The 22,699-nt window shown below is 42.1% G+C and overlaps 1 protein-coding gene across 2 annotated transcripts; it reads right to left on the minus strand.

Moving 5' to 3' along the window:
• Window positions 1-70: 70 nt before the first annotated feature.
• LOC136674882 (ran-binding protein 3-like) lies at window positions 71-22,699 on the minus strand. Of its 2 annotated transcripts, none has more exons than XM_066651170.1 (14): window positions 22,360-22,699; window positions 10,446-10,504; window positions 9,814-9,838; window positions 9,655-9,720; window positions 9,162-9,224; window positions 8,217-8,282; window positions 6,458-6,555; window positions 5,763-5,851; window positions 5,332-5,410; window positions 5,119-5,209; window positions 4,842-4,963; window positions 4,006-4,126; window positions 3,315-3,638; window positions 71-1,586 (listed from the first exon to the last, which is right to left on the minus strand). In XM_066651170.1, the coding sequence occupies exons 1-14, from the start codon at window positions 22,538-22,540 to the stop codon at window positions 1,543-1,545; spliced, it is 1,428 nt and encodes a 475-aa protein (XP_066507267.1). In that variant the 5' UTR covers window positions 22,541-22,699; the 3' UTR covers window positions 71-1,542. The 2 variants fall into 2 exon arrangements, with proteins under 2 accessions (XP_066507267.1, XP_066507266.1); XM_066651169.1 differs by having other exon boundaries at window positions 3,307-3,638.

The raw sequence follows: 22,699 nt of genomic DNA on the forward strand, positions 1-22,699 counted from the left end.
TTGTAACAATGTAAAGATTAGGGAAAACTTTATTGAAGACAATAAAGGGTTACGTGTTGTGTATGTAAGGTATTTTTATTAGTTATTTATCACATCTGAGACAAAATAATGATATAAAAATATATATGATTTTGTTGTTTCAGCCCTTAAAGTCATCAGAGGCAAATATTCGTTTTAGATTTTACCACAATAACCTTTTAGAAACCCAAGGATATAGGACTTTGTCCTTAGCCGTGTCTAAACAAAGGCTTTTTAATTGAATGAAGACTGCCATGGAGAGCCCCAGTTCCACAGATCACCTTCTAAGTGTTTGACTGTTTTCCTTCCTGTGGCGCTCTTCACGCTGAGATTCTAAACATAAAACTAGCTGTAGATGAATTTTCATTCAGTTAAATGTTAAAATGCAGCACTAAAAGCCAAAACAGATTTAGGACAATATCATTTCTATGGATACGCTTCTTTTGTCTGAACCAAGAATTCAGTGCAGACGTCCAGCATTGTACAGTAATGTCCATGAGGTAGGTTTGAAGTGAAAATCCATGGTTATAAGAGTGAAATGTTATTATGAATATGTTACAAATAGATGCTTGTCCAGTTTCGCACTTACCATCACCTACCATCTTTAAACTGTAGTAGGCCTAGATTCAGCTTTAAGTTTTAATAGAAACTGAAGACTTTTATTCCACAGCTTTGTCTGTAGTTACACTATATACCCAAAAGTTTGTAGACACTCCTTACAAGTGCTATAAGTTATTTGCCCCCAAACAAGATGTACAACCACCTTATTAAAGCAGCGACTATTAGAATGAGCTGATCAGGAGCTGTAGCACATGAGCCTGAGGACTCCAAGCCCAAAGCTGGGTGTCTGGAGGGATATAAAGCCCATAAAAGTGGTGGAGCTCTACTGATGACCTCTGGAATGAGTTGGAGTGGTGTATGACACAAAACTAATCACCCAACATCAGTAACTGCTTTTGTGGCTGCGTGCAAACAAACGCTCACCACTATATTCCAACATACCCCTCCAACATTAGAACGGTCGAGGCTGTTACTGCAGTGAAGTGTGGATTTAACTGCATTTTAATAACGTTCCTTTCAGAAGACACTTTTGGAAATATAGTGCAATTAAACCCTTCTTTGAAAGTATTACCAACTAGAGCCCTATAAGGTCCTTCTGCGTATTATTCTGAGCAGAGCAGATATGTCATGAACATTTCATGTATTCCCAACATCTTCACAGTTGTAGAAAGGTCTTTGACCTTGCGAATGCATAGTGTGAGCTTAAGATCCAAAGGATAATCCCTTTTCGGTTGATTATTAAAGTCTCTCCATTAAAGTGTCTTCACAGCAAAGTATAATGTTCTTTGTTCTTTGGCAAATGATTGGGGTTAATACTATAGTCCACAGTTGTCCAGTATCTGCCTCTGTTCTGTTTAGGACCCTGTGCTGGTCTTCAGCTCTGTGACGGGACACAGAAAGTTTATGGTGGTCACAGGTGGTCTGGAATGGCCGAGAGAACAGAGGCAAGACTGGAAGGACCCATCAGGAACAGAACCTGGAATGAGAGCTCCTCCAGCTGCAGTCACCTGCGAATAGAAAAGTACAAATGAATTAAAACAAAGTGAGTCTCTAGAGTTAATAATTAATGAATTAATTTCCAGGCAAAATAAAATAAAATAATTTCTAAAAAAAAAAACAAATTTGAGCATTAAATGAAGAACAATACAAAACATCAACAACTGATGATAGACTGAATTTTGACTCTATTCCATTTTCCTGCATTTTAATGAAGATTTAATTGAATTTAATTGATTAATTAATTCTAAAGAAGGGCGGCACGGTGGTGCAGCAGGTAGTGCTGGAGGCTCCAGGGTCCTGGAGGTTGTGGGTTCGATTCCTGCTCCAGGTGACTGTCTGTGAGGAGTGTGGTGTGTTCTCCTTGTGTCTGCGTGGGTTTCCTCCGGGTGACTGTCTGTGAGGAGTGTGGTGTGTTCTCCCTGTGTCTGCGTGGGTTTCCTCCGGGTGACTGTCTGTGAGGAGTGTGGTGTGTTCTCCTTGTGTCTGCGTGGGTTTCCTCCGGGTGACTGTCTGTGAGGAGTATGGTGTGTTCTCCCTGTGTCTGTGTGGGTTTCCTCCGGGTGACTGTCTGTGAGGAGTGTGGTGTGTTCTCCCTGTGTCTGCGTGGGTTTCCTCCAGGTGACTGTCTGTGAGGAGTGTGGTGTGTTCTCCCTGTGTCTGTGTGGGTTTCCTCCGGGTGACTGTCTGTGAGGAGTGTGGTGTGTTCTCCCTGTGTCTGCGTGGGTTTCCTCCGGGTGACTGTCTGTGAGGAGTGTGGTGTGTTCTCCCTGTGTCTGCGTGGGTTTCCTCCGGGTGACTGTCTGTGAGGAGTGTGGTGTGTTCTCCCTGTGTCTGCGTGGGTTTCCTCCGGGTGACTGTCTGTGAGGAGTATGGTGTGTTCTCCCTGTGTCTGTGTGGGTTTCCTCCGGGTGACTGTCTGTGAGGAGTGTGGTGTGTTCTCCCTGTGTCTGCGTGGGTTTCCTCCAGGTGACTGTCTGTGAGGAGTGTGGTGTGTTCTCCCTGTGTCTGTGTGGGTTTCCTCCGGGTGACTGTCTGTGAGGAGTGTGGTGTGTTCTCCCTGTGTCTGCGTGGGTTTCCTCCGGGTGCTCCGGTTTCCTCCCACGGTCCAAAAACACACGTTGGTAGGTGGATTGGAGACTCAAAAGTGTCCGTAGGTGTGAGTGAATGTGTGTGTGTGGGTGTTGCCCTGTGAAGGACTGGCGCCTCCTCCAGGGTGTATTCCTGCCTTGCGCCCAATGATTCCAGGTAGGCTCTGGACCCACCGCGACCCTGAACTGGATAAGTGTTACAGATAATGAATGAATGAATAAATAATTCTAAAGAATCTGCAGGAATTTGGTCAGATTTTCTGCTTCTCACATTTCACACTTTATTATTTAATTTCTTTCTCTGGTAGCCCTCATTCACACGGACACAGACGCAGTGCGAAAAAACAGCCAGATCTAATGAGATCAATTACAGCGAGCAAATTTACTGCCTGTGTGAACGAAGAGTGACATCTTATTGACAGATCCACGTCCTTTCAGACCCATAGCACTGAGTGGTCACACAGTGGATGGATGAATACGTTGAGCTTGACTTTCTCAGAGGTGTTAATCTGACAGGGACAGGTTGGGTTTTGCAAGATTGTTAGGATGCATCTCTCTCTGTATTTTCTTTACAAACTCCTATTTTTAAGTGCAAAGTCACTGTATAAACACACCCCTTAATTAAAATGAAAACACATACACTCTTACTTGACATGGTGTGGGTGTAAAAGCCTGGTTCCTCCCTAGTCTTCTCTTCCTCTTCCTCTTCCTCACTGCTGCAGTGTCCCTCTCTGTCCCTGAAGACCTGTGTCTCTGTGTTCAGACAGCGGAGAGCCACCAGTCTGTGGTGGATGGCCACGTATAAGCGAGCAATGTCCCGAGCGCTGGCCTGGACCAGAAATACTCGGACGGTATGAGTCTCCAGGTCCGTGGCGGTCACCTGCAGGTTCCTCCGAGCTGGACGCCTCACGTGTGTGTGAGGATACAGCTTAGTATTCAGGATCACTTTCAAACTTCCCTGGTGCCTCATCACTGCACACAAACATAATTGAAAAGTGTGTAATGAGTTTATTTGAGTTTGATGCTCAAGATGTTTTAATATTTAAAAGCAACACATTGTTGTATTTTTACCTTTTTAGCTTCAAAATTAATGTGATATTTCACTGGGAAGTAATAGGGAGTTCAGGGCCTCTGTCATTGCTACTTCAAGCTCACCACTGCAGAAACTGCACTATTTAAATTATGGAGGTGGTCAGGGACCTGTGCAGCTGCTCCAGGGGCGTCCCATTTTATTTCACAATGTCAGCTTAAAGTAGATTCACTCACTTATTATTAAGGGATAACTACTACAGTTTAGGTTCCCTGGGGCTATAAATGGCCACAGTCTTTGGTGTCTCACCCATTCTCGACTGCAAACAGCCTTCGGTTCCAGTTTCCAAGTCGTTTAGCCGTAAAACTCCTCTCCCTCTCTCACTCCACGAGTGTGTCCCTCTCTCCAAAACAAACAGCTTACAGGTCAGCTGAAAAAAAATGGGCCAGTTTAATACTGTGTAAAGTACTGTTTTATATATATATATATATATATATATATATATATATATATATATATATATATATTCTCTGATAGCTGAGGGTAGGCCCTTATTAAGAAATCAAATATCATGAGTCTGTAGGTGGCACAATTATATTTTGTTGTAAAATAGAAATACTTTTCTAATATAATGCCGTTCTCGTTATACAGGGTGGGCCATTTATATGGATACACCTTAATAAAATGGGAATGGTTGGTGATATTAACTTCCTGTTTGTGGCACATTAGTATATGGGAGGGGGAAAACTTTTCAAGATGGATGGTGACCATGGCGGCCATGTTGAAGTCAGCCATTTTGGATCCAACTTTTGTTTTTTCAATGGGAAGAGGGTCATGTGACACATCAAACTTATTGTGAATTTCACGAGAAAAACAATGGTGTGGTAACTTTATTCTTTCATGAGTTATTTACAAGTTTCTGACCACTTATAAAATGTGTTTAAAGTGCTGCCCATTGTGTTGGGTTGTCAATGCAACCCTCTTCTCCCACTCTTCACACACTGATAGCAACGCAGGAGAAATGCTAGCACAGGCTTCCAGTATCCGTATAAATGGCCCACCCTGTATATGCTGATGCAGGAAGTAGGTTTTTCTATGGCATTGCCTCTTTAATGGTTTACCCCCAAACTGTAAAAACTTCAAACCTGGACCACATTGCTCTCGTTCTCTTCTCCAGTGACGACCCGAACTCGTTTGAGCAGACAGCGCCTCTTGCAGGTTGCGGTGTAAGCTGCAGCCGATTCCCACAAAGAACTCCGGACAGTCACTACGGAGAAAGTGGTTTCAAAATCAATTCACATTGGCCCTTTGATTTTCACAAAGTTTTAAAATTGTTTTAAAAAGTGTTGACATGCTGAGGGTAATGTAGAGAGAGAAAGAGAGATAGAATGCTTTTAAGATTTGGCTTTAAGCCTGACTTACTTTTATCAGTGTCCTCAGAACTGGACGAGTCCGAGTCAGAGCTGCAGTCCGAGTCAGACATGTCCTCGCCGCTCTGACTCTTCTGTGGACTCTGACAGAAAGAAAAACATTTACTTCAAGCTCATAGAACGAATCGCCAAATGCCAACTAAATGAAATGCAGCGGAGTTAATAAGAGATGTATCCAGCTTGGATTAAATGATAATACACTCACCAGAACTCTCTCACTCATATTCTCCCCAAACACAAACTGGAAGCGTCCTGCGATGGCCGACTCTCTCTCCAAGAGGCTTCTGCGAAAAGACCAAGATAACTAGGTCATTCCCATGCATTTCCTTCCCCGGGCCTCACCAGTCCAGTCTTGTTGTAACTGTCAGAACCAAACCTTGCATCTCCAATTCTGCTGTGTTACATCATCTGAAAATGGCAGCTGTCAAACGTTCACGATGAACGTGTCCAATATCATTAACCCAAATATTACTGGGAATACACTTATTTTTACATTTCACATTAAAGCTAGTTATTTGGTTAAAGATAATTTGGCTAATTGGTACATTTTGCCATATTTGTGTGTAATAAAGCTCCAAATCCCAGTGAGTAGCGGCAAAAACGATCCTCAAGAAAAAATAATAAAACGGTTCTGACCTGCTGGCCTGGGGTAGTGTCCGCTGCTCAGTCGAAGATGGGAAGTCAATGGTAACTGTGGAGATGTCCTCATTTGTGTTGACCCTACCCTAATAAGACAAATGCAAAATAACCTCGGATCACAATCAGTAGACAATGCAACCAACTTCTAAGACTGAACTTTGGAGGTGGGGAAAGACACCGTGCAGATTTCTTAGCACAAGCAATAATAAAGTGTGGACATACTGTAATGCTTGAGTTTAACGGCAGTTTGACTGGAAGGTACTGGAGTTAAATGGAGAAACAAAGGAGGCTCCACACTAATAAAACCAGTAGGAATTACAACTACATTTATGGAATCTGCTGACTTATGGAAATGCTTTGTTTTTCTAAGAGTAAAACATCAGGGTTCCCAGTTTGTACAAATGATTTTGAATGGAATTTAGGACCACAGTTATTCACTGACCACAGTAAACACTGAGAGTGAAGGCTAAATAAGTTCATCCAGGCTTTAAAGAAGATATATATATATATTCTCTTCATTACAAAGTTGACATTAAATATTGAATTGTTTACAAAAAACTGTTTTTACTTGATGGTGAACCACAAGCCCCCCTCCACCCCCCACTAAACAAGCCACTCTGCCTTGGACTCTGAAATGAATGAAATGCAGATATTCAGCCAAGGCTTGGTTTGTGGGTGAAACTGTGTAATACCTGTCTGAGATGAGGCACGTCTCGGACACTCCACTGTCCAGGAGTCACCAGTAGAGCCGGCTGCAATAACATCCTCTTCACTTTAGCTTGAGGAGACACTGTACAAAGAACCGGAATTGGACAAGCAGTTAATTCAGCTTTGTTTTCTTTTTCTTTTTAACGTTTTCTCTCACATCGATGACAAGTTATAGAAGAACGACCTTTCGTTCATTAAAGTGCCCTTCAATGCATTTCTGTAATTTCTGGAAAAATGTAACATTTCCCAGAACAATTCACCGAAGTCTAGAACATTTTCCCTTAATTCCTACATAATTATAGACAGTTATTTAGCATTGTTTTCTAAAATCTAGAGAAATAAACTTGCTCCCAGAAATGGTGCCAGTGGTGGTGATGGTAACCAGACGTCTGCAGAACGTAAAGCTTCTAAAATGTCCTCACAGGAGGATGTTAAATGTTATAGAAACAGTCATGAATACATTGTCTGATGCATAAGACATTGTTTTCTGATCATTTTGAAATGGTTTTGGTGCTGTGAGGCAACATAGTCCCTAATAGGAGCTTACATTTTCAGACTCATCATGTTTTACAATTACAAACATTACATAAATCACTCCCTGGTGCTGACTGTAAACATATTGGTTAACTTTGTGTGCTAGATGCCCTTCGATGGACTGGTGCCCTGTCTAGGGTGTGTTCCTTGTGTGTGCCCTGTGCCCATTAATTTTGGGTAGGCTCTACACACACCATGACCCTGACCAATAGTCCATCCATCCATTATCTGTAACCCTTATCCATTTCAGTGTCACGGTGGGTCCAGAGTCTACCTGGAAACATTTGGCACAAGGCGGGAATACACCCTGGAGGGGGCGCCACACACTCGCACATTCACTCACACACACAAACCTAAGGACACTTCTGAGTCGCCAATCAACCTACAATTCCTCCTGTGGGAGGAAACCCGAGCAACCGGAGGAAACCAATGCAGACACAGGGAGAACACACCACACTCCTCACAGACAGTCACCCGGAGGAAACCCACGCAGACACAGAGAGAACACACCACACTCCTCACAGACAGTCACCCGGAGGAAACCCACACAGACACAGGGAGAACACACCACACTCCTCACAGACAGTCACCCGGAGGAAACCCACGCAGACACAGGGAGAACACACCACACTCCTCACAGACAGTCACCCGGAGGAAACCCACGCAGACACAGGGAGAACACACCACACTCCTCACAGACAGTCACCCGGAGGAAACCCACGCAGACACAGAGAGAACACACCACACTCCTCACAGACAGTCACCCGGAGGAAACCCACGCAGACACAGAGAGAACACACCACACTCCTCACAGACAGTCACCCGGATGAAACCCACGCAGACACAGGGAGAACACACCACACTCCTCACAGACAGTCACCCGGAGTGGGACTCAAACCCACAACCTCCAGGTCCCTGAAGCTCATGCCGCCCTTGACCAATAGTGACATGAATGAATGAATAAATGAATGAATGAATGATTTCGAATTAATGAATTAATTAAAGTGGTGTAGTCATGGTGATGCCTGGTTCCTATCACCATCATTATAAAGAAACCTTAGGAGGTAATTAACCATTTTAAATCTGAACTCTCTGAAATAATTAGGGCTTTTTTTTGCTTTGCTTTTGATTTAAGGCAGATATCTGTGTATTTAAACATAGCAGAACTCCTTTTTAAAAAGCAGAATAGCAGTAGGAACATACACTAACCTGTGTTTGCCGCGGCCTTATTCGGGTTGCGCAGGTCTGAAGGCATGAACACATTTGATCTTGACACTGGAAAATAAAGCAAGGAAAAGACTGGTTACGTTTCATGTACTTTCCATGTAATGATTAAGAGGTAAAAGCCTCACACTAGAGTTGTTTTCTTGAACGTTCACATAAATATTATTTTTACGAAGTCGGTCTGCCTCAGGAAAACATGTGACTGATGAAGTATCTCAAAACACACCACCCGCTGTATCTCAGTATCATAATTTACAGGGGTGGAGCATGGTGTAAACAGCTATTCAGTTAAACTACGGTTCCACTGTGAGAAACGTAGCACACTTTACGTCCAAAATATGTGACGTTCAGAAAAGCCTAGACCTACAGGATGGCAGCACAAGCTTAAGGGCACCATGTTTAAAAAGACAGGCATCGGCTAGAGGGATATACAGCCCCTACGCTTGGTGGCACTTAGTTCTCTTTGGGATGAGTTGTTCTTTTTCTCATATCAAATCCTCACAGCAATTTTCAAGGAGTTCGTAGTAGATGTATCTCCTCAGCCCATTTTGTGACCCACTTTTCTCAAGTCTAAAAGATCCGCTGAGATCCACAGGCCCTGCTCGTCTGGCCAAAGAGCAGTGTGTTGATTTGTGTGCAGCAGCTGAGGACTGTGGTGCCTCAGGCTCTGAAACTGAAGCTGATGTAAAATGGCCTTGAGGCACAGCCTGATTGAACTAGCGGGGATTAGCAAGAGCTGTTGACCTAAATAAAGACATGCGAGTGTAGCATCTCTGTCAGTACGTCTGTCAGTACCCCAGACTGAAAAGAACTGAGGCCTCAGACGTAGCTGCAGGGTGGTTTTATATTTTAAAACTGAGATGAGAGAAAGAGAGAGATCATGAGAGAGGGCAGAGCAGAGAGAGAGAGAGAGAGAGAGAGGTTGTTTACCAGGTAAAGATGGTGGGAAAGAAAGGGAGCTGGATCGCACTCGTCTAACACCGTCATAGGGACCTGTCGGGACACAAAAAGGACAAGATTAGTCTTGTTTTGACACAAATCAGCCTTAAACTTAAAGAGCATTCCTCTTAATTCTCTCCATTTCTGCGTAATTTCATTGTAAAAGTGGAAATAGTTATTCACAGTTGTTTGTTCCTCTTTTGTAAAGATAAAACCCAGTGGGATGTTTAAGGCAATAAAGAAAAATGGCCTAGACCTGAATTTCCTGAATTTCCTCTGAATGTGTTTTAAAAAGACTGCTAACAGTAAAATGACACACAACAACATGCCGTCATTTTCTCAGTAGTTTATGAGGGAGACAACTCTTGGAACCCTTTGTTAAATGTGAGTAAGTGAGTGAATACGTTTCAAGTAAGTTCCATAACGTACTTGGCACCTAATGAGCTACATCGGTTACTGAATAACAGCTCAAACCCAAACTCACCTTTTCTGCTCCGACTGAGCAAGGAGGGGTAGGTGAGAGATCTGACACGTTTGTTAACACCAGCTCCTGAAAATACAGACAGAATCCCCCCATTGAAGTTTCAGAAGCTTAAACGTGGATCACGTTGTGAATCTTTAGTGAAGCCAGAGTGAGACTTACCACTCCCCTCTTCCTCGGATCTCCTCTGAAAAACAAAGAAAAAGACGATTAGCTGAACGTTATTGAGACAAACTGAGGGAATGTGTTGAATATGTCGACTCTTGTAGTGTTTCATAGGCATTAATCTACACTGTAAAAAATTTCTTGTAAATTTTACAGTAAAATACTGGCAGCAGATTTCCCAGCCATTTACCGTATTTTTACAGGAACACTACTGTATTTCAAATTTACAGCATATTACTGTAATTGAATAATACAATCATTTACTGTAAATACTGTGATTTACAGTAAAATACTGGCAGCAGAGTTCCCAACCTTTTACCGTATTTTTACAGGAACACTACTGTATTTCAAATTTACAGCATATTACTGTAATTGAATAATACAATCATTTACTGTAAATACTGTGATTTACAGTAAAATACTGGCAGCAGAGTTCCCAACCTTTTACCGTATTTTTACAGGAACACTACTGTATTTCAAATTTACAGCATATTACTGTAATTGAATAATACAATAATTTACTGTAAATACTGCGATTTACAATAAAATACTGTAGCAGACTTGCTGTAAATTTACAGCAATTTTTTACAGAGTAATGTTTAGTTCTTAAACTGACAGCCAGGGTTTACCTTCGCTGGAGTCGTCATCCTCTGAAAGATGAACAACGGTGGAGCAAGGACAGGCTTGTCTGAAAGAGAACAACAGATCTGTTCAAATACAGCTGTTTCCTCAGGCTCTAAACCTAACCTGAGGCCTAAAGTACTTTCAATGGAAAAAATAATGGAGCAGTTTTGCTGAAGACCAGGTTTAATGCTCCCTTTTTTCTGTTTTGTTTTTGTGTCCTTCAGACTGATGTGGGGTATATGTCCACCCCTCATGACTGGTGCTTTCCGCCACTTTAAGGTAGTGCATAGTGTGTATAATCTCCATAGAAAAGCATGAATTTAAATGGGGCACTGTTGCTGATTTTTTTCAATACATAGCGTGGAAAAGAGGGGTATAAAGTCCCCCAACACTGGACAGTGGAGCAGAGGAGCTCCAGGTGATCGGTCTGTATGTTACCACCCAAAAACATTCAGTGATTCGGAACATATGGGGTTAAACTGTAAGTTTAATGGGCAGTTGTATGTAAAGGCATTCATATTTGTGATGTCACAACCAAGACCAAATCAATATATAGCAGCTTTGCCTCGTCAAATGGATTGGAAAGTGAAGAGTAAGTTTGTGTAGCTTTAAGAAAGTATACAGTGGTCATTGACTCTGATTTAAACTTGAGGTAATGGACACTAGCCGTAATTTTTTCTATAAAAGCACTCTCTTTAACCTTTAAGCAACAAACACTTCCTTAAAGGTACATTACATTCTCTTCTCCAGAACGAGTGGTGAATGTTTGTAAGCTTTCATTATAAAACTGCGTAAAAAGATATATGAAATGAGGTGTATGAAATCAACACAGTTTAAAAAATCCATAATTAATATTGAATATGGTGCAATTATATTCCCTGAAAATGTACCCTTGACTGCACCACCAGAGTGAATGTTGTTCTGGGAGTGTATGAGCTCTTCAAAGCACAGTGAGTTAAATTAGAACACAGAGCCAAAAGCCAAGGACGGAGCTGGAGGCAGCGTGTTATTTCTCAGAGCTGTATAAAGTCCTGACCACTCGTGTTCACAATGAATGGAGCCTTCAGGTCCAGGTCTTATGCAACTCTACAGCTGTACCCCTGTCCCAACAGGGGGCGACCCACGGGGGCTGAGTGAGGACCAGAGCCCCGGCCAGGACACCGACGCAGCACTTGGCCTTGAGCCAGGCTAATCCAAGCTCAGGCTTGTCTGCCCACTAAAAATAAACCACCCACTTTTTATTGTTGCTCTGTCTGTGAAAAGGAGATGACTGCCTGTGGCTCTCTACTGGATTCTCTACTGTAGAATATAGTACGAAAATATTAGAACGTTAAAACACACTGCATAGTGACTATAGCTTGTAGTGTTTTAGAGATACTGGAACATTTCTATTAGGGTTTGATGGCATTGAGCCATTTAACCCTTTGGGTTGTTAGGTACACGGGTTGTATAATTAGTTCTGGATCACCAACCCTATGAGTCTCATCCAAAATGTATTGTGTAAAGGTCCAAAACTCCAGAGAATAGTACCACTGCTTCACAACCTAACGTTAGTGGGCTTTATAGCCCTCTACTCAACATGGATCATGATACATTTAACCTGGAGAAAAAGTATGTACTCTGTGAAGGATTATACAAACTAATTTTCACTCAGAAAACATGCCATTTCACCAGAGCAATTCAACCGATGCCAAGCGATGACTATCGTCTGCTTCTAGGCAAACGCTGCCTATGAGAGATCAGAGCGAAGGGGTGCATCGTAAAGGGCTCTGTGCTGCATTGACGCAGATAATCCTCCTTCTGACCTTTCCCAGGGAATTCTGCTCCAAGCTTCACACTCCATTTCAAATCAGATTATCCATATGGACAAGAACAGGGTTCACAGGCTCATCGCCCTCCAATCAGGAAGCTGCTACTGTCTATATGCAGCATGTGCCAAAATCCACCCAGCCCCATAGACTGATGTATCAGTGATTTATGAGAAAGCAAACCTACAACTCCCAACACTTAGGTGCTATGCAAACAGTTGAGAACTCTGCTGAGGACTAGAGAGAGAGAGAGCATGGATTGCCAATGAGCAAGTGCAAGGTAAAGAGCCATTCCCAAGGACACAAGGCTTTTTCTCAGAGACTGAAAATATAGACAATAGATTTAAATTCACAGAAAGAAATTTTCAGATACAACAGCTGTTACATTTTGGGGCGGCAAGGTGGCGCAGCAGGTAGTGTCACAGTCACACAGGAGTGTGGTGTGTTCTCCCTGTGTCTGTGTGGGTTTCCTCCGGGTGACTGTCTGTGAGGAGTGTGGTGTGTTCTCCCTGTGTCTGCGTGGGTTTCCTCCGGGTGACTGTCTGTGAGGAGTGTGGTGTGTTCTCCCTGTGTCTGTGTGGGTTTCTTCCAGGTGACTGTCTGTGAGGAGTGTGGTGTGTTCTCCCTGTGTCTGTGTGGGTTTCCTCTGGGTGACAGAAAAAGAAAAGAAAAAACAGCAGGTCACTGAATAAATAAAGAAATGTCCAGAATGATGAAAGGAGGCATAAACTTTGTCGTATTGAGAATTTATCATAATTAGATTACTTGAAAAAAAATAGTTTAGTATTAAATATATATTTTTTAAATCCACTCAGGGCGGAGCAGCACGGAGGAGACGTGGTGAGGAGAAATATTCCTCAAAGAAAGGAATTACCAAATACCACTGTTCTATGATAATCAACATTCCCAATAAACACTCTAAAGACAGAAGGAGGCTCACGGCTGATTGTGGGCTGTAAATAACAAGCTGTATTTATGTTGTAGACAATATGACGTCTTAATCCTTTCAGCCATAACTTACTTTAAAGCCAGACTTTTTACACTAGTTCCAGTCAACTAGGTTGTTGTTATCTGTGGGTGTGGGTATTGCATGAGACCAGTCCTGGTGTACAGGTGCTGAAGATTTATGGCAGAACATCAGCTTGAAGACTCTGTGCCTCAAGCTTTCACCCTCCTCTTTAAAATTACATAAGCAAATTCCACACAGCCCGGCGAGTACTCTTCGGGCAACTTCCACTGACGTGCTATTTTCATCAAAGTAGGACATAGACTTTCCAACCACACGTCTCTTTAAGGCTTTGTTTAGAGCTCAGCTGGGCTTTATTTTCTATTTCAACAGCAAATATTTCAAATCCACTCTTTGTGCCTGGAGAGAGTGACCCTGTGGCCCCATGGCCTTGTGTTCGGTGATAAATTTACACTGGAGCTGACAGTAGAGACTCTAACTGTCTCTAAGTTTGTAAAGGCAGCATGTTACATAACACCTAATGAACAGAGATTAACAATGGAGCTGAATTAGCATGCTTTCATGCTCTAATCTGCATATACAGCAGTGTCCTGATGAACGTATCAGCTTCCTGGTAAGGCGTATGCAAATCAAGGCTGATCTTTTATAGACGGTTTTGAATAGACTGCCATTTTATATCTTTTTCAAGTTCTTGTTCATCAGCGGTCAGCGTTTACAACACATCACACAACCGCAGGGAACATTCGTGGTTTTAACAAAACGGTTTGTGACGGTGAAATTATGCAGATGTTTTACATAATATTGCCTTTTATTAAAATGTTTAACGGTTAAAATGTTCTAAGGTTCTGAGAACCAAAAAAACTGAATTCATAACCAATAAATGTCATTTTGTAATTGAGAGAAATGTCATTAATATTGAGAGTTATAAAACAAGGTTGGTAAACTGAATATTTCTGTATATAATCCTCTATTTTAAGTTTAATATTCTTGAAAAATCCGTTTTCGTTTTCATTCCGCCTTTTCAGTTGCGCTTTGGCTTCCAGAAGTTTCTCTCTTTTGACTTTTGACGGTGTCGGGATCTAGACAGTCATTGGCTGCTAAGGTTAAGCCCCGCCCACTCAGCAGATTCTGCAGACCCTAACCCTGATTGCAAAATGACTCTAAGCCTCTCTGAGGAACTGTGAATTACTAAAAGGCATAATCGTTAATAAATATTTGATATGTCTTACCAGTGTTTGCCGGTCGGTCTTTTTCCTGTCAGGGTAAGATTGGCGCGCTGTCGCTGACGTAGCGGGGTCTGCAGAATCTGCTGGGTGGGCGGGGCTTAACTTAAGCAGCCAATGACTGTCTAGATCCCGACCCCCGTCAAGAGTCAAAAGCGAGAAACTTCTGGAAGCGAAAGCGAGACTGAGAGAAGAAGCGCAACTGAGAAAAGGCGGAATAAAAACGAAGACGTGTTCTTCAAGAATATTAAACTCAAAATAGACGATTATATACAGAAACATTCTGTTTAGAAACCTGTTTTTATAACTCTTATTACAATTATTCGTTATGGATTCTGTTTCTCAGAACTTTAGAACCTATTTTGACGCCATAGTTTAAATCCTGAAATACTCTCTTTATACCTAGCTTCTTTGTTGAAACCACAAACGTTCCCTGCGGCTGTGTGATGTATTGTACACGCTGAACACTGATCAACACCGTTTAAAAAGATTAAAAATGTACTGTTAGATACGCACTGGTGGTGTAATGTAGCAGGTATCAACGCTGCCCTCCAAATGGCAAACTACAATTCACTTCTTACCACAGTTCAAGGCAACCACACAACACTATCAATTAGGCCAGATTTCTAAGCTGAATTAGCCCACAGCTGTAAAGTAATTCACAGTGCTCTACACATAATCATAGGTCCTTCATACTGTATAAAGACTCTTTGTACCTGCAGAGCCTACCTGAAGATAAAGTCCACGAATTGAAAGGCTCTTGGTCTGTTGAAATCTTTGACCTCAGGTTATTTCTTGGAGGCTTGTTTCAGTAGCGTATAGAGACTTAATATGTTCTTTTATATCAGTTTGTGTGTGCTTTTGATCTATTAAAAATACAGATCAGGCCTTTAAGGTCAGAATTCTTGGAAAGACAAACACTAGTCTGGATTTTACAGTCTGAGAGTGGAGCCGAATATTACCTCACACTTAGCTATAAACACAATGTGCTCAACTGCACATTTCCTGTTGCAAAACTACATCACCCTATTATCCAACAGAAGAAACCACTTTAAGGTGCTACGGAGGAGGAGAACACAGGCACACTGTTATTTCTGATTCTGAATCAAATCATTGTCGTTCACTATAGTTACAGATGATACAGAGACGGAGATAAGACAAAAAACATAAATGAATTACGCAACTTTGACTTCATTACAGGAGTGGAAGGCAGTGTCACTGCCAACTAGCCTCAGGGTCTGTGGGCCCTGCATTCGATCCTCGTGTCACTCTCTGTAAGTCTGATACATTCTGCTTTCCACTGGCTGCTCTGGCTTCCCCGCACAATCCAAAAACATATGTTGGTAGTTGGACTGACTGTGCTAAACGGTCCACAGGTGAGAGTGTGATGCTCAGTAATGAACTGGCACCCTGTCCAGCATGTGTTCTTTCCTTGCAGCCAAATAGTCCATGTAGGTTCCGGACCACTGCAACACTGATCAGGGTGTAGTGGGTAGAAGATGGATGGATGAATGACTTCATTAAGAGTACCCTTCTTTTCCAGTATAAAAAAATGGCCATGGAGGCGAAGTCATTCATTCTTCATGAGATGTTTCTGAAGGGATGATTCATTCATTCATTCATTATCTGTAACCCTTATCCAGTCCAGGGTCGCGGGGGGTCCAGAGCCTACCTGGAATCATTGGGTGCAAGGCAGGAATACACCCTGGAGGTGGCGCCAGTCCTTCACAGGGCAACACACACTCACACATTCACACCTACGGACACTTTTGAGTCTCCAATCCACCTACCAACATATGTTTTTGGACTGTGGGAGGAAACCCTATCTCTGAAGGGATGAGGTACAACATAATCCACTAAGAAGACTATTCAAAGCCAAAAACTAGAAGGGAATAGACACATGTAAAGAACATCTGCAGATCCCAGATCAAAATCCGTGAATGTGCTTGGGATTACTTAGACTGTGAGGAGGGAAAATGCAAACAAATCGAACGTCTGTAAAATACCCCTATGGATTACTATGCCTGAACAGCAAACCTGAATGCAAGTCTCTTGTAAAGATCTTAAACTGTATTAAATGGAAGACATAGACACAAAAAGATATTATATTTAGTTGTTGAGGCTCCTGTGAAAGTTTGGGTTTCTTCCAAATGCTAAAAAAAATAAAGAGTGAAAAAGCTCATATGTTTTGACTAGAATTTATATTAAGCGAGAATGGTGTATGAGTTTTGTCCCGTCCTCTATATGCTAACTCTTATCTAGTGCTAGCTGTCACATGTTATGACGTAATACCCCTGTGACAGTGAGAGCCTGGGTAGGCAGGACGTGATGTGTCTCTATAAGTCCACTCATCAGCTGCCGGCAAGCGGCGGCTTTGACGCCCCAAGGTCAAGAGCGTCCAGCTGAAAATGACTGGCAGCTGAGTCACATGCCATTCCCTCACATGAGCGAGTCTTAAACCAGAACGGAGAGGCGATTAGAATGGAAAAGCATCCGAGCTCTGCTCTATTTTTGGATGATGATGATGATGGTGCTCATGCTCTGCAAGCAGATAACTTCACCTGGCAAATAACTTCACCAGTTACAGCAATGGGCCCCTTAACCTAAATGCAGTTAATAGGCCAAACATATTTAGTGTCCACTAAATATGTTTGGCTTCTGTGACTCTAAGGTGTATGACCCTTCTGTGACTCTAAGGTGCACCCACTGTGGATCCAGATGTTCAACTGTGCACATACAACTTGTGTGTTCTCCCTTTAAAAAGCACTAACTTATAAAATGTGATCCTCTGGAGCAGCTGGACATGAGTTTCCAGTCATTAAAGAGGTGTAGGAACATTAAATGGTAGCAATTTACAATAACAGTTTATTGGTGTTACTTAAGACTTCATTAAGTAACAAGGCAGTAACAAGATTTACTAATTCAGTTACAGGTCCTCGGGTTACGTCAGTCCCGAGTTACGATGTTTCATGGTTAAGACACATCTCCCATTTACTGTATAAAGCCTTGTTTCGACGTAAGTGGTTTTGCGTCGTAAACGTCGTAACGTGAACTTCGTGTTTGGTGTGCGTGGCGGAAGAATACACGGTTACGCAGCGGAAGAATACACGGTTACGCGGCTTGGGGCCGAGGAGGATAGGTGTTAGGATAGGATAAGTGCTTACAGTATGTTATTTACGTACAGTATGTACGTATGTTCCGACTTACACCGAAAATCGTTTTACAACGCGACGTAGGAACGAATCAACGTCGTAAGTCGAGGACCCCCTGTATTTTACTTTTTTTTTAATCATTACCTAATAATTAATTATGACATTACCTAATTACATTATCCATTTAAACACTCGTTTCTAATTTACCGCCAAAATAAAAAAAAAAAAACCTGCTTGTTTGGGTCCAAAGCTGTTTCTTCTCTTCAAATGATGCACAGGAAAGTGACTAACTGTGGCTCTTCCCTGGAAAACCGTTACACAGCCGAACTGCCAAATGTGCTTGAGTAAACTGGTCTCTGATAGCATGTAGATGTTGGCCATTTGTGATAAAGATGTCGTGCTGGTCGGCTGCTTGTGAATCAAAACAACCCATATATTAGAAAATGCTTATTTGGTCCACATCCAAAAGGTCTGATCCAGCATAGATATGGCTGTGCAGGTTGTGACTAAGTGGATGAGATCCAAAAGTAAACTGAAAAGTAACTTCTGGGGACCTGTGGCTCTAATTTGTAGTTTATGTGGCTTTAATGTGCTATGTTTGAGAGGTCTGCCCAAGTGTTACCAATCCATGAGTCAAATGGGACCTGATTCTGAATAATTTTGCTGATCTGAATGACTCCATGCTGTCATATATTATTGTCTGCATGTTTATTTTGCAGAGTCAATGTACAGAGTACATGTAAAAAGAGTTTATGACAGTTTAGGGGAATCATAACACGTGTAAGAATCAATTACTTTCCCCACCCCTAGTAATTTTGTGAGTTTATTGTTTGCTGCCTTTGAGCGAGTGTTTTTCTTTCCTCTCCAGTCTTCAGTGAAGTCTCCAGTCAAAGCCAGTTCTCGCTTGTTACGCCTTGTTCTGCTCTCTGTGTACTTGGCCGAGTAGAGAAGTAATTGCCCCGTTAAAAAAAAACAAAAAGAAAACTGAAAGCGCTTCTTTCTGGCTGCTCCTGAATGTGCTGTAAAGTTTTACGCCAGCTGCAGTTGCTCTTTCTAAAACCTGGCCCTGAATTATGCTACTGTTTGAAAGTTTGGATTCACTTATAGTAATGCTTTTTCTAAAATGGAGGATATTTCTCCTGCATCTACTCTTCTAGAAAGACTTTAGATTAGAATTAAGGCAGTGGATGGAGCACAAGTGCTTCACAGGTCAGTGCTTGGGGACATATACCCCTCTTGCTGACACTTGGCAATGGATATTTGGTGCATGGGAAGTTTAGGGTTGTGTGCAGCTAGGACATATCTCAATATGTGTCTGTTCAAATTATAACACATAAAAATAGGTTCCAAACTTCAGACTACACCCACTTGGTTTGCAACTCATTGCTTGAGGAACAGGGGCTTGGGGGGGGCATATTTTTTTTTACCCACTGACGCAAACTAGGCCACTCTGGCCTCAACCAGATCTTTCCTAAGGGTAGGAGGAGGGGAGTTATAGAGGGGCAAGAAAAACAGTCTTGCCCCATGGCTTTGGATGCAGCAGCTGCCCACACATCCATCGCTCATGGCCTTAACCACTGTGACCTGAAAGCATCTTAAATCTACTTAATAAATCCAATATATTTCATTATGGTAATGACTTATCATAAGATTCTTAAATCAAGAGAAATAAAAAATATCTAATAATAAGTTGAATCATCTCATAAACTTGCATATCCTTTGTTTCCTTTGGCTAAAATATTATATTTTTTGTGCTGAACAATGATCCCCCTGCCATTACTGCTTGCTCTGATCGCTCCCCATTGGCTTGTGTTCTTCTGGACAACAGGCTGCTTTCACACAGGGTTTGGCTGGAGGCCTGCTGTGGCTCCAGAGGTTTTCTTTAACGTTTTCCGAGTCCAAACATGAACAATGACAACAGCTTAGTCCTGCAGCTGCATTTACTTAGAGTAGCTCTGCAAGACCTCTTTGTTTCTGGTGTCCAAATTTGGTGTTGGGGGGGGGGGGGGGGACTCAAACTCAGCAGTAATCACTAAATACACACTTCACTAAAATGAGCCAAAAACAGTCAAATCAAGTAAAAACAACTGAAACCTATACTGTATATGTCTTGAAATTGCTTGTATAGTCTTATAAGAGTTTGACAACCATCTCATGGAGAGGAATATTAAATATTTAGAACTGATTTAAGACGATTTCGCTTGCTGAGACATCGTTTTTAGACTGTGAGCTCCAGAAAAGGCTTTGGCTCAGGCACATTGATCACAGCTGTAGTCAATGGCCCAAAATAACTGGGCAGTGTGATAAAATAACTGGGCTGTGTTTTTTAAACAGCGTTTGGCAGAGGACATCATTCAGCTTCTGTTCCACATGCAGCAACGAGTTGGACGTGAGGATAATGTACGTGCAAGACAAGGGCCTCCCAGAATCTATTCTGAGGGACGATAGCTGAGGGGAAATGTAAGCACTAGTCTACAAACAACCTCCTTATAAGAACAGATTGTGGATGATTCCTTATGAATTGGGGGCTTGTTTATATTGAACGTACATACATACATAAGTACATAGTGTTAACATACAGTTATGTGTTCTCTTCTACTACGGTTCTCTCGCTACATTACCCAGCATGCTTTGCACAAGTCCACCATATGGCTGAATTAAGTGAATTATTAGGTTATATGTACCCCTTTGCAGCAGTTATTGCTTCCACACTTCTGAGAGGGCTATCAACTACACACTGGAACATTTCTGTGAGAATTTTATGGGCACAGGAGCATTAGTGGGGTCTGGTAATGATGCTGGATGATTAGGATCATATACAAGGCTTTCCTACTTTAAACCCAAAGATTCTGACGCCTGGGGGATTTACACATCTCTGAACAACTCTTGGCCTTAGGCTTGGCGACCTGCTTCAGAGAGCCATTCCATGTGTTTCTATGGTGATTAGAGAAGCTGTAAACGTACGACTAAACACAGGTGTCAATAACCATCCCAAAATCCTACAATGGACAGTACAATGGGGGAAGAAACTATTCAGTTGCCAGATTTTTTAGCTTTTTGTGTTTCAACGGACGCACCCAGAATGTTCAAGGCCTTCAAGGCCTTATTTAAACATGAGCAGCAAAGACCTGGCGACAGTTTGATGATTTACATGAGCCTTGAAACTGAATGTAATGGGTTTGTGTGAAAATACTCAGGTGTGTCAGTGATCAGCACTTGCTTGATTATTCTGAGGGGAGTACGAGGGGAGGAACCAGTCCCAAACCGGCGCTCACAGGCTCCTGACACTGTCCTGTGAAAACTGGTTTAAGCCGCCTTAATCTGGTCATCGTTTTCACAAGTGGTTTGTGACACCTCCAGCGAGTGGAACTACTCCTTCTGAGGCTGATCGCCTCCTCCTCACTAACTCTCAGACTTCTCCTGGGCTCATGTTCTCATATCACTTCTCATCAACTGGTAACTGAGAGCACTGGTATTAACAATGTTCCAGTACGCTCTTAGAGAAAGGTATAAGAATTCATTTTAAAAGATTCTTAACTCAACATAAGCCAATGGGAAGATTTTATTCGAGGTTCTGTTGGAGTGTTGCTATTGGTCCATTTATTATGACATTGGGACACTATATAAAAAGCAGATACTGGAGATACAAGTCCAGATATTTTGCTATTTTTTTTATATCATACCTAAATGTAATCTAAAATTGGATAAATAAATGAATTAACATAAATCCTGATTACATTTTTTGCGATTTCCTGGTGCACTGTAGTCTTTCCTGAAGAATAATCAAATCGTTGAGGGGTCAGACATTTACAGCTTTGATAAATGACCCTATGATCACGTACCACACCAGGAATGAAATGGGACGGTGTGCCTCACAGTCTTTGCAAGCTGAGTCCATGATTGGCAGGGGCAATAAATGTGACAAGGGCTGGAACGATACATTGTTTTAACATCTTTAACGCAATTTGTAAGACTGCAATTCTCAAATCTCCATTTTTAATCACGTCTTACGTTATTCATGATTTTCTTTTAACAAAATAACCATAAATAAATAAATAAACAAACCCTGAAAGTCCTGAATTCAAATCCCAGCCTCAATATCACTCAGGAAGATCAACCTTTTTAAACATCATTCAATACACTGCTTCCAATCTGATCTCACACACTAACTCACCAAAGGAGAAATATCATATTTACTGTACACACATCACTCAGTCTGTTGGTGCAGAGTTTCCCAGCAGCTGTGTAAATGTGATCTGCAGTCGGCCTGTAGCACTTATGACCGGTTATTGGAAGTCAATATGGACAAAGTGCAAAGCACTGAATCAGCTGAGGATTTACAAACGTATAGATAATATGCCACACATTATAATAACAATATTCAATTTTCCATTCAAATGCATTCATCACACACAGTGAATGTCCACAGTTATTTAGACACCCTTAATTATTAGTACATTCAGCTAATTGTCCACTGAAAAGCATGAAACGAAATGGGACCCTCCAGAGCAGCTGCACATGAGCTTAAAGTCACCACACTCAATGGTATTTAACTAAAGTGTTGCCTTGAGGGTTATGAAGCATCAGTATTGGAGCCGTGTGCCTGATGGATTGAACTCTATCCAGTACCTTTGGGATAAATTTGAATGAATGACTCACTAATCAAACATACAGTGTAAACTACCTATTGATACCTTTCAATCAAGAAGACATGGTGGATGAGAATGTGTCCACATACTAAGATGTGTTGTCAGACATCTACTGCCTACCTTGAGGTGAAGAAAACAACCCATGGCAGCTGGCAGCAGAGTCATCCACCGAGGGTCCGGGGGATGATGAAGTGCCGTGAACTCCACAGGCCGGAGAAGATGATGATGGAAAGCCCGCAGACAGAGCCATCATCCCGGGACACGCTGCATCTGAGCCCGCTACAGGCTGGGTTCCTCTCATAAACCCCAGTTTCAGCTGTTCAGCTCAGCCCTCTGACAACAATGTCGATTAAAGCAGGCAGAAATAAAGAAGTTAAACTCGGAGACGGCGGTACTGTACACAGCTTCTGTAGAGAGTCGAGTTAATCCAAATGCTCGGTGTCGAGAAGCAGCTGCTGCT

This window comes from Hoplias malabaricus, chromosome 18 (genome assembly GCF_029633855.1).
Source record: "Hoplias malabaricus isolate fHopMal1 chromosome 18, fHopMal1.hap1, whole genome shotgun sequence".
Classification (NCBI taxonomy): domain Eukaryota; kingdom Metazoa; phylum Chordata; class Actinopteri; order Characiformes; family Erythrinidae; genus Hoplias; species Hoplias malabaricus.

What these genes read in the sequence shown, in the direction of transcription:
- LOC136674882 (XM_066651169.1), bottom strand. Translation starts at nt 22,540, where the DNA reads ATGAGAGGAACCCAGCCTGTAGCGGGCTCAGATGCAGCGTGTCCCGGG. An exon ending in ATCCGAGGAAGAGGGGAGTG is followed by an intron (nt 9,721 to 9,813) that starts GTAAGTCTCACT and finishes CTGTATTTTCAG; the next exon opens with GAGCTGGTGTTAACAAACGT. An exon ending in GCTCAGTCGGAGCAGAAAAG is followed by an intron (nt 9,225 to 9,654) that starts GTGAGTTTGGGT and finishes GTGTCCCGACAG; the next exon opens with GTCCCTATGACGGTGTTAGA.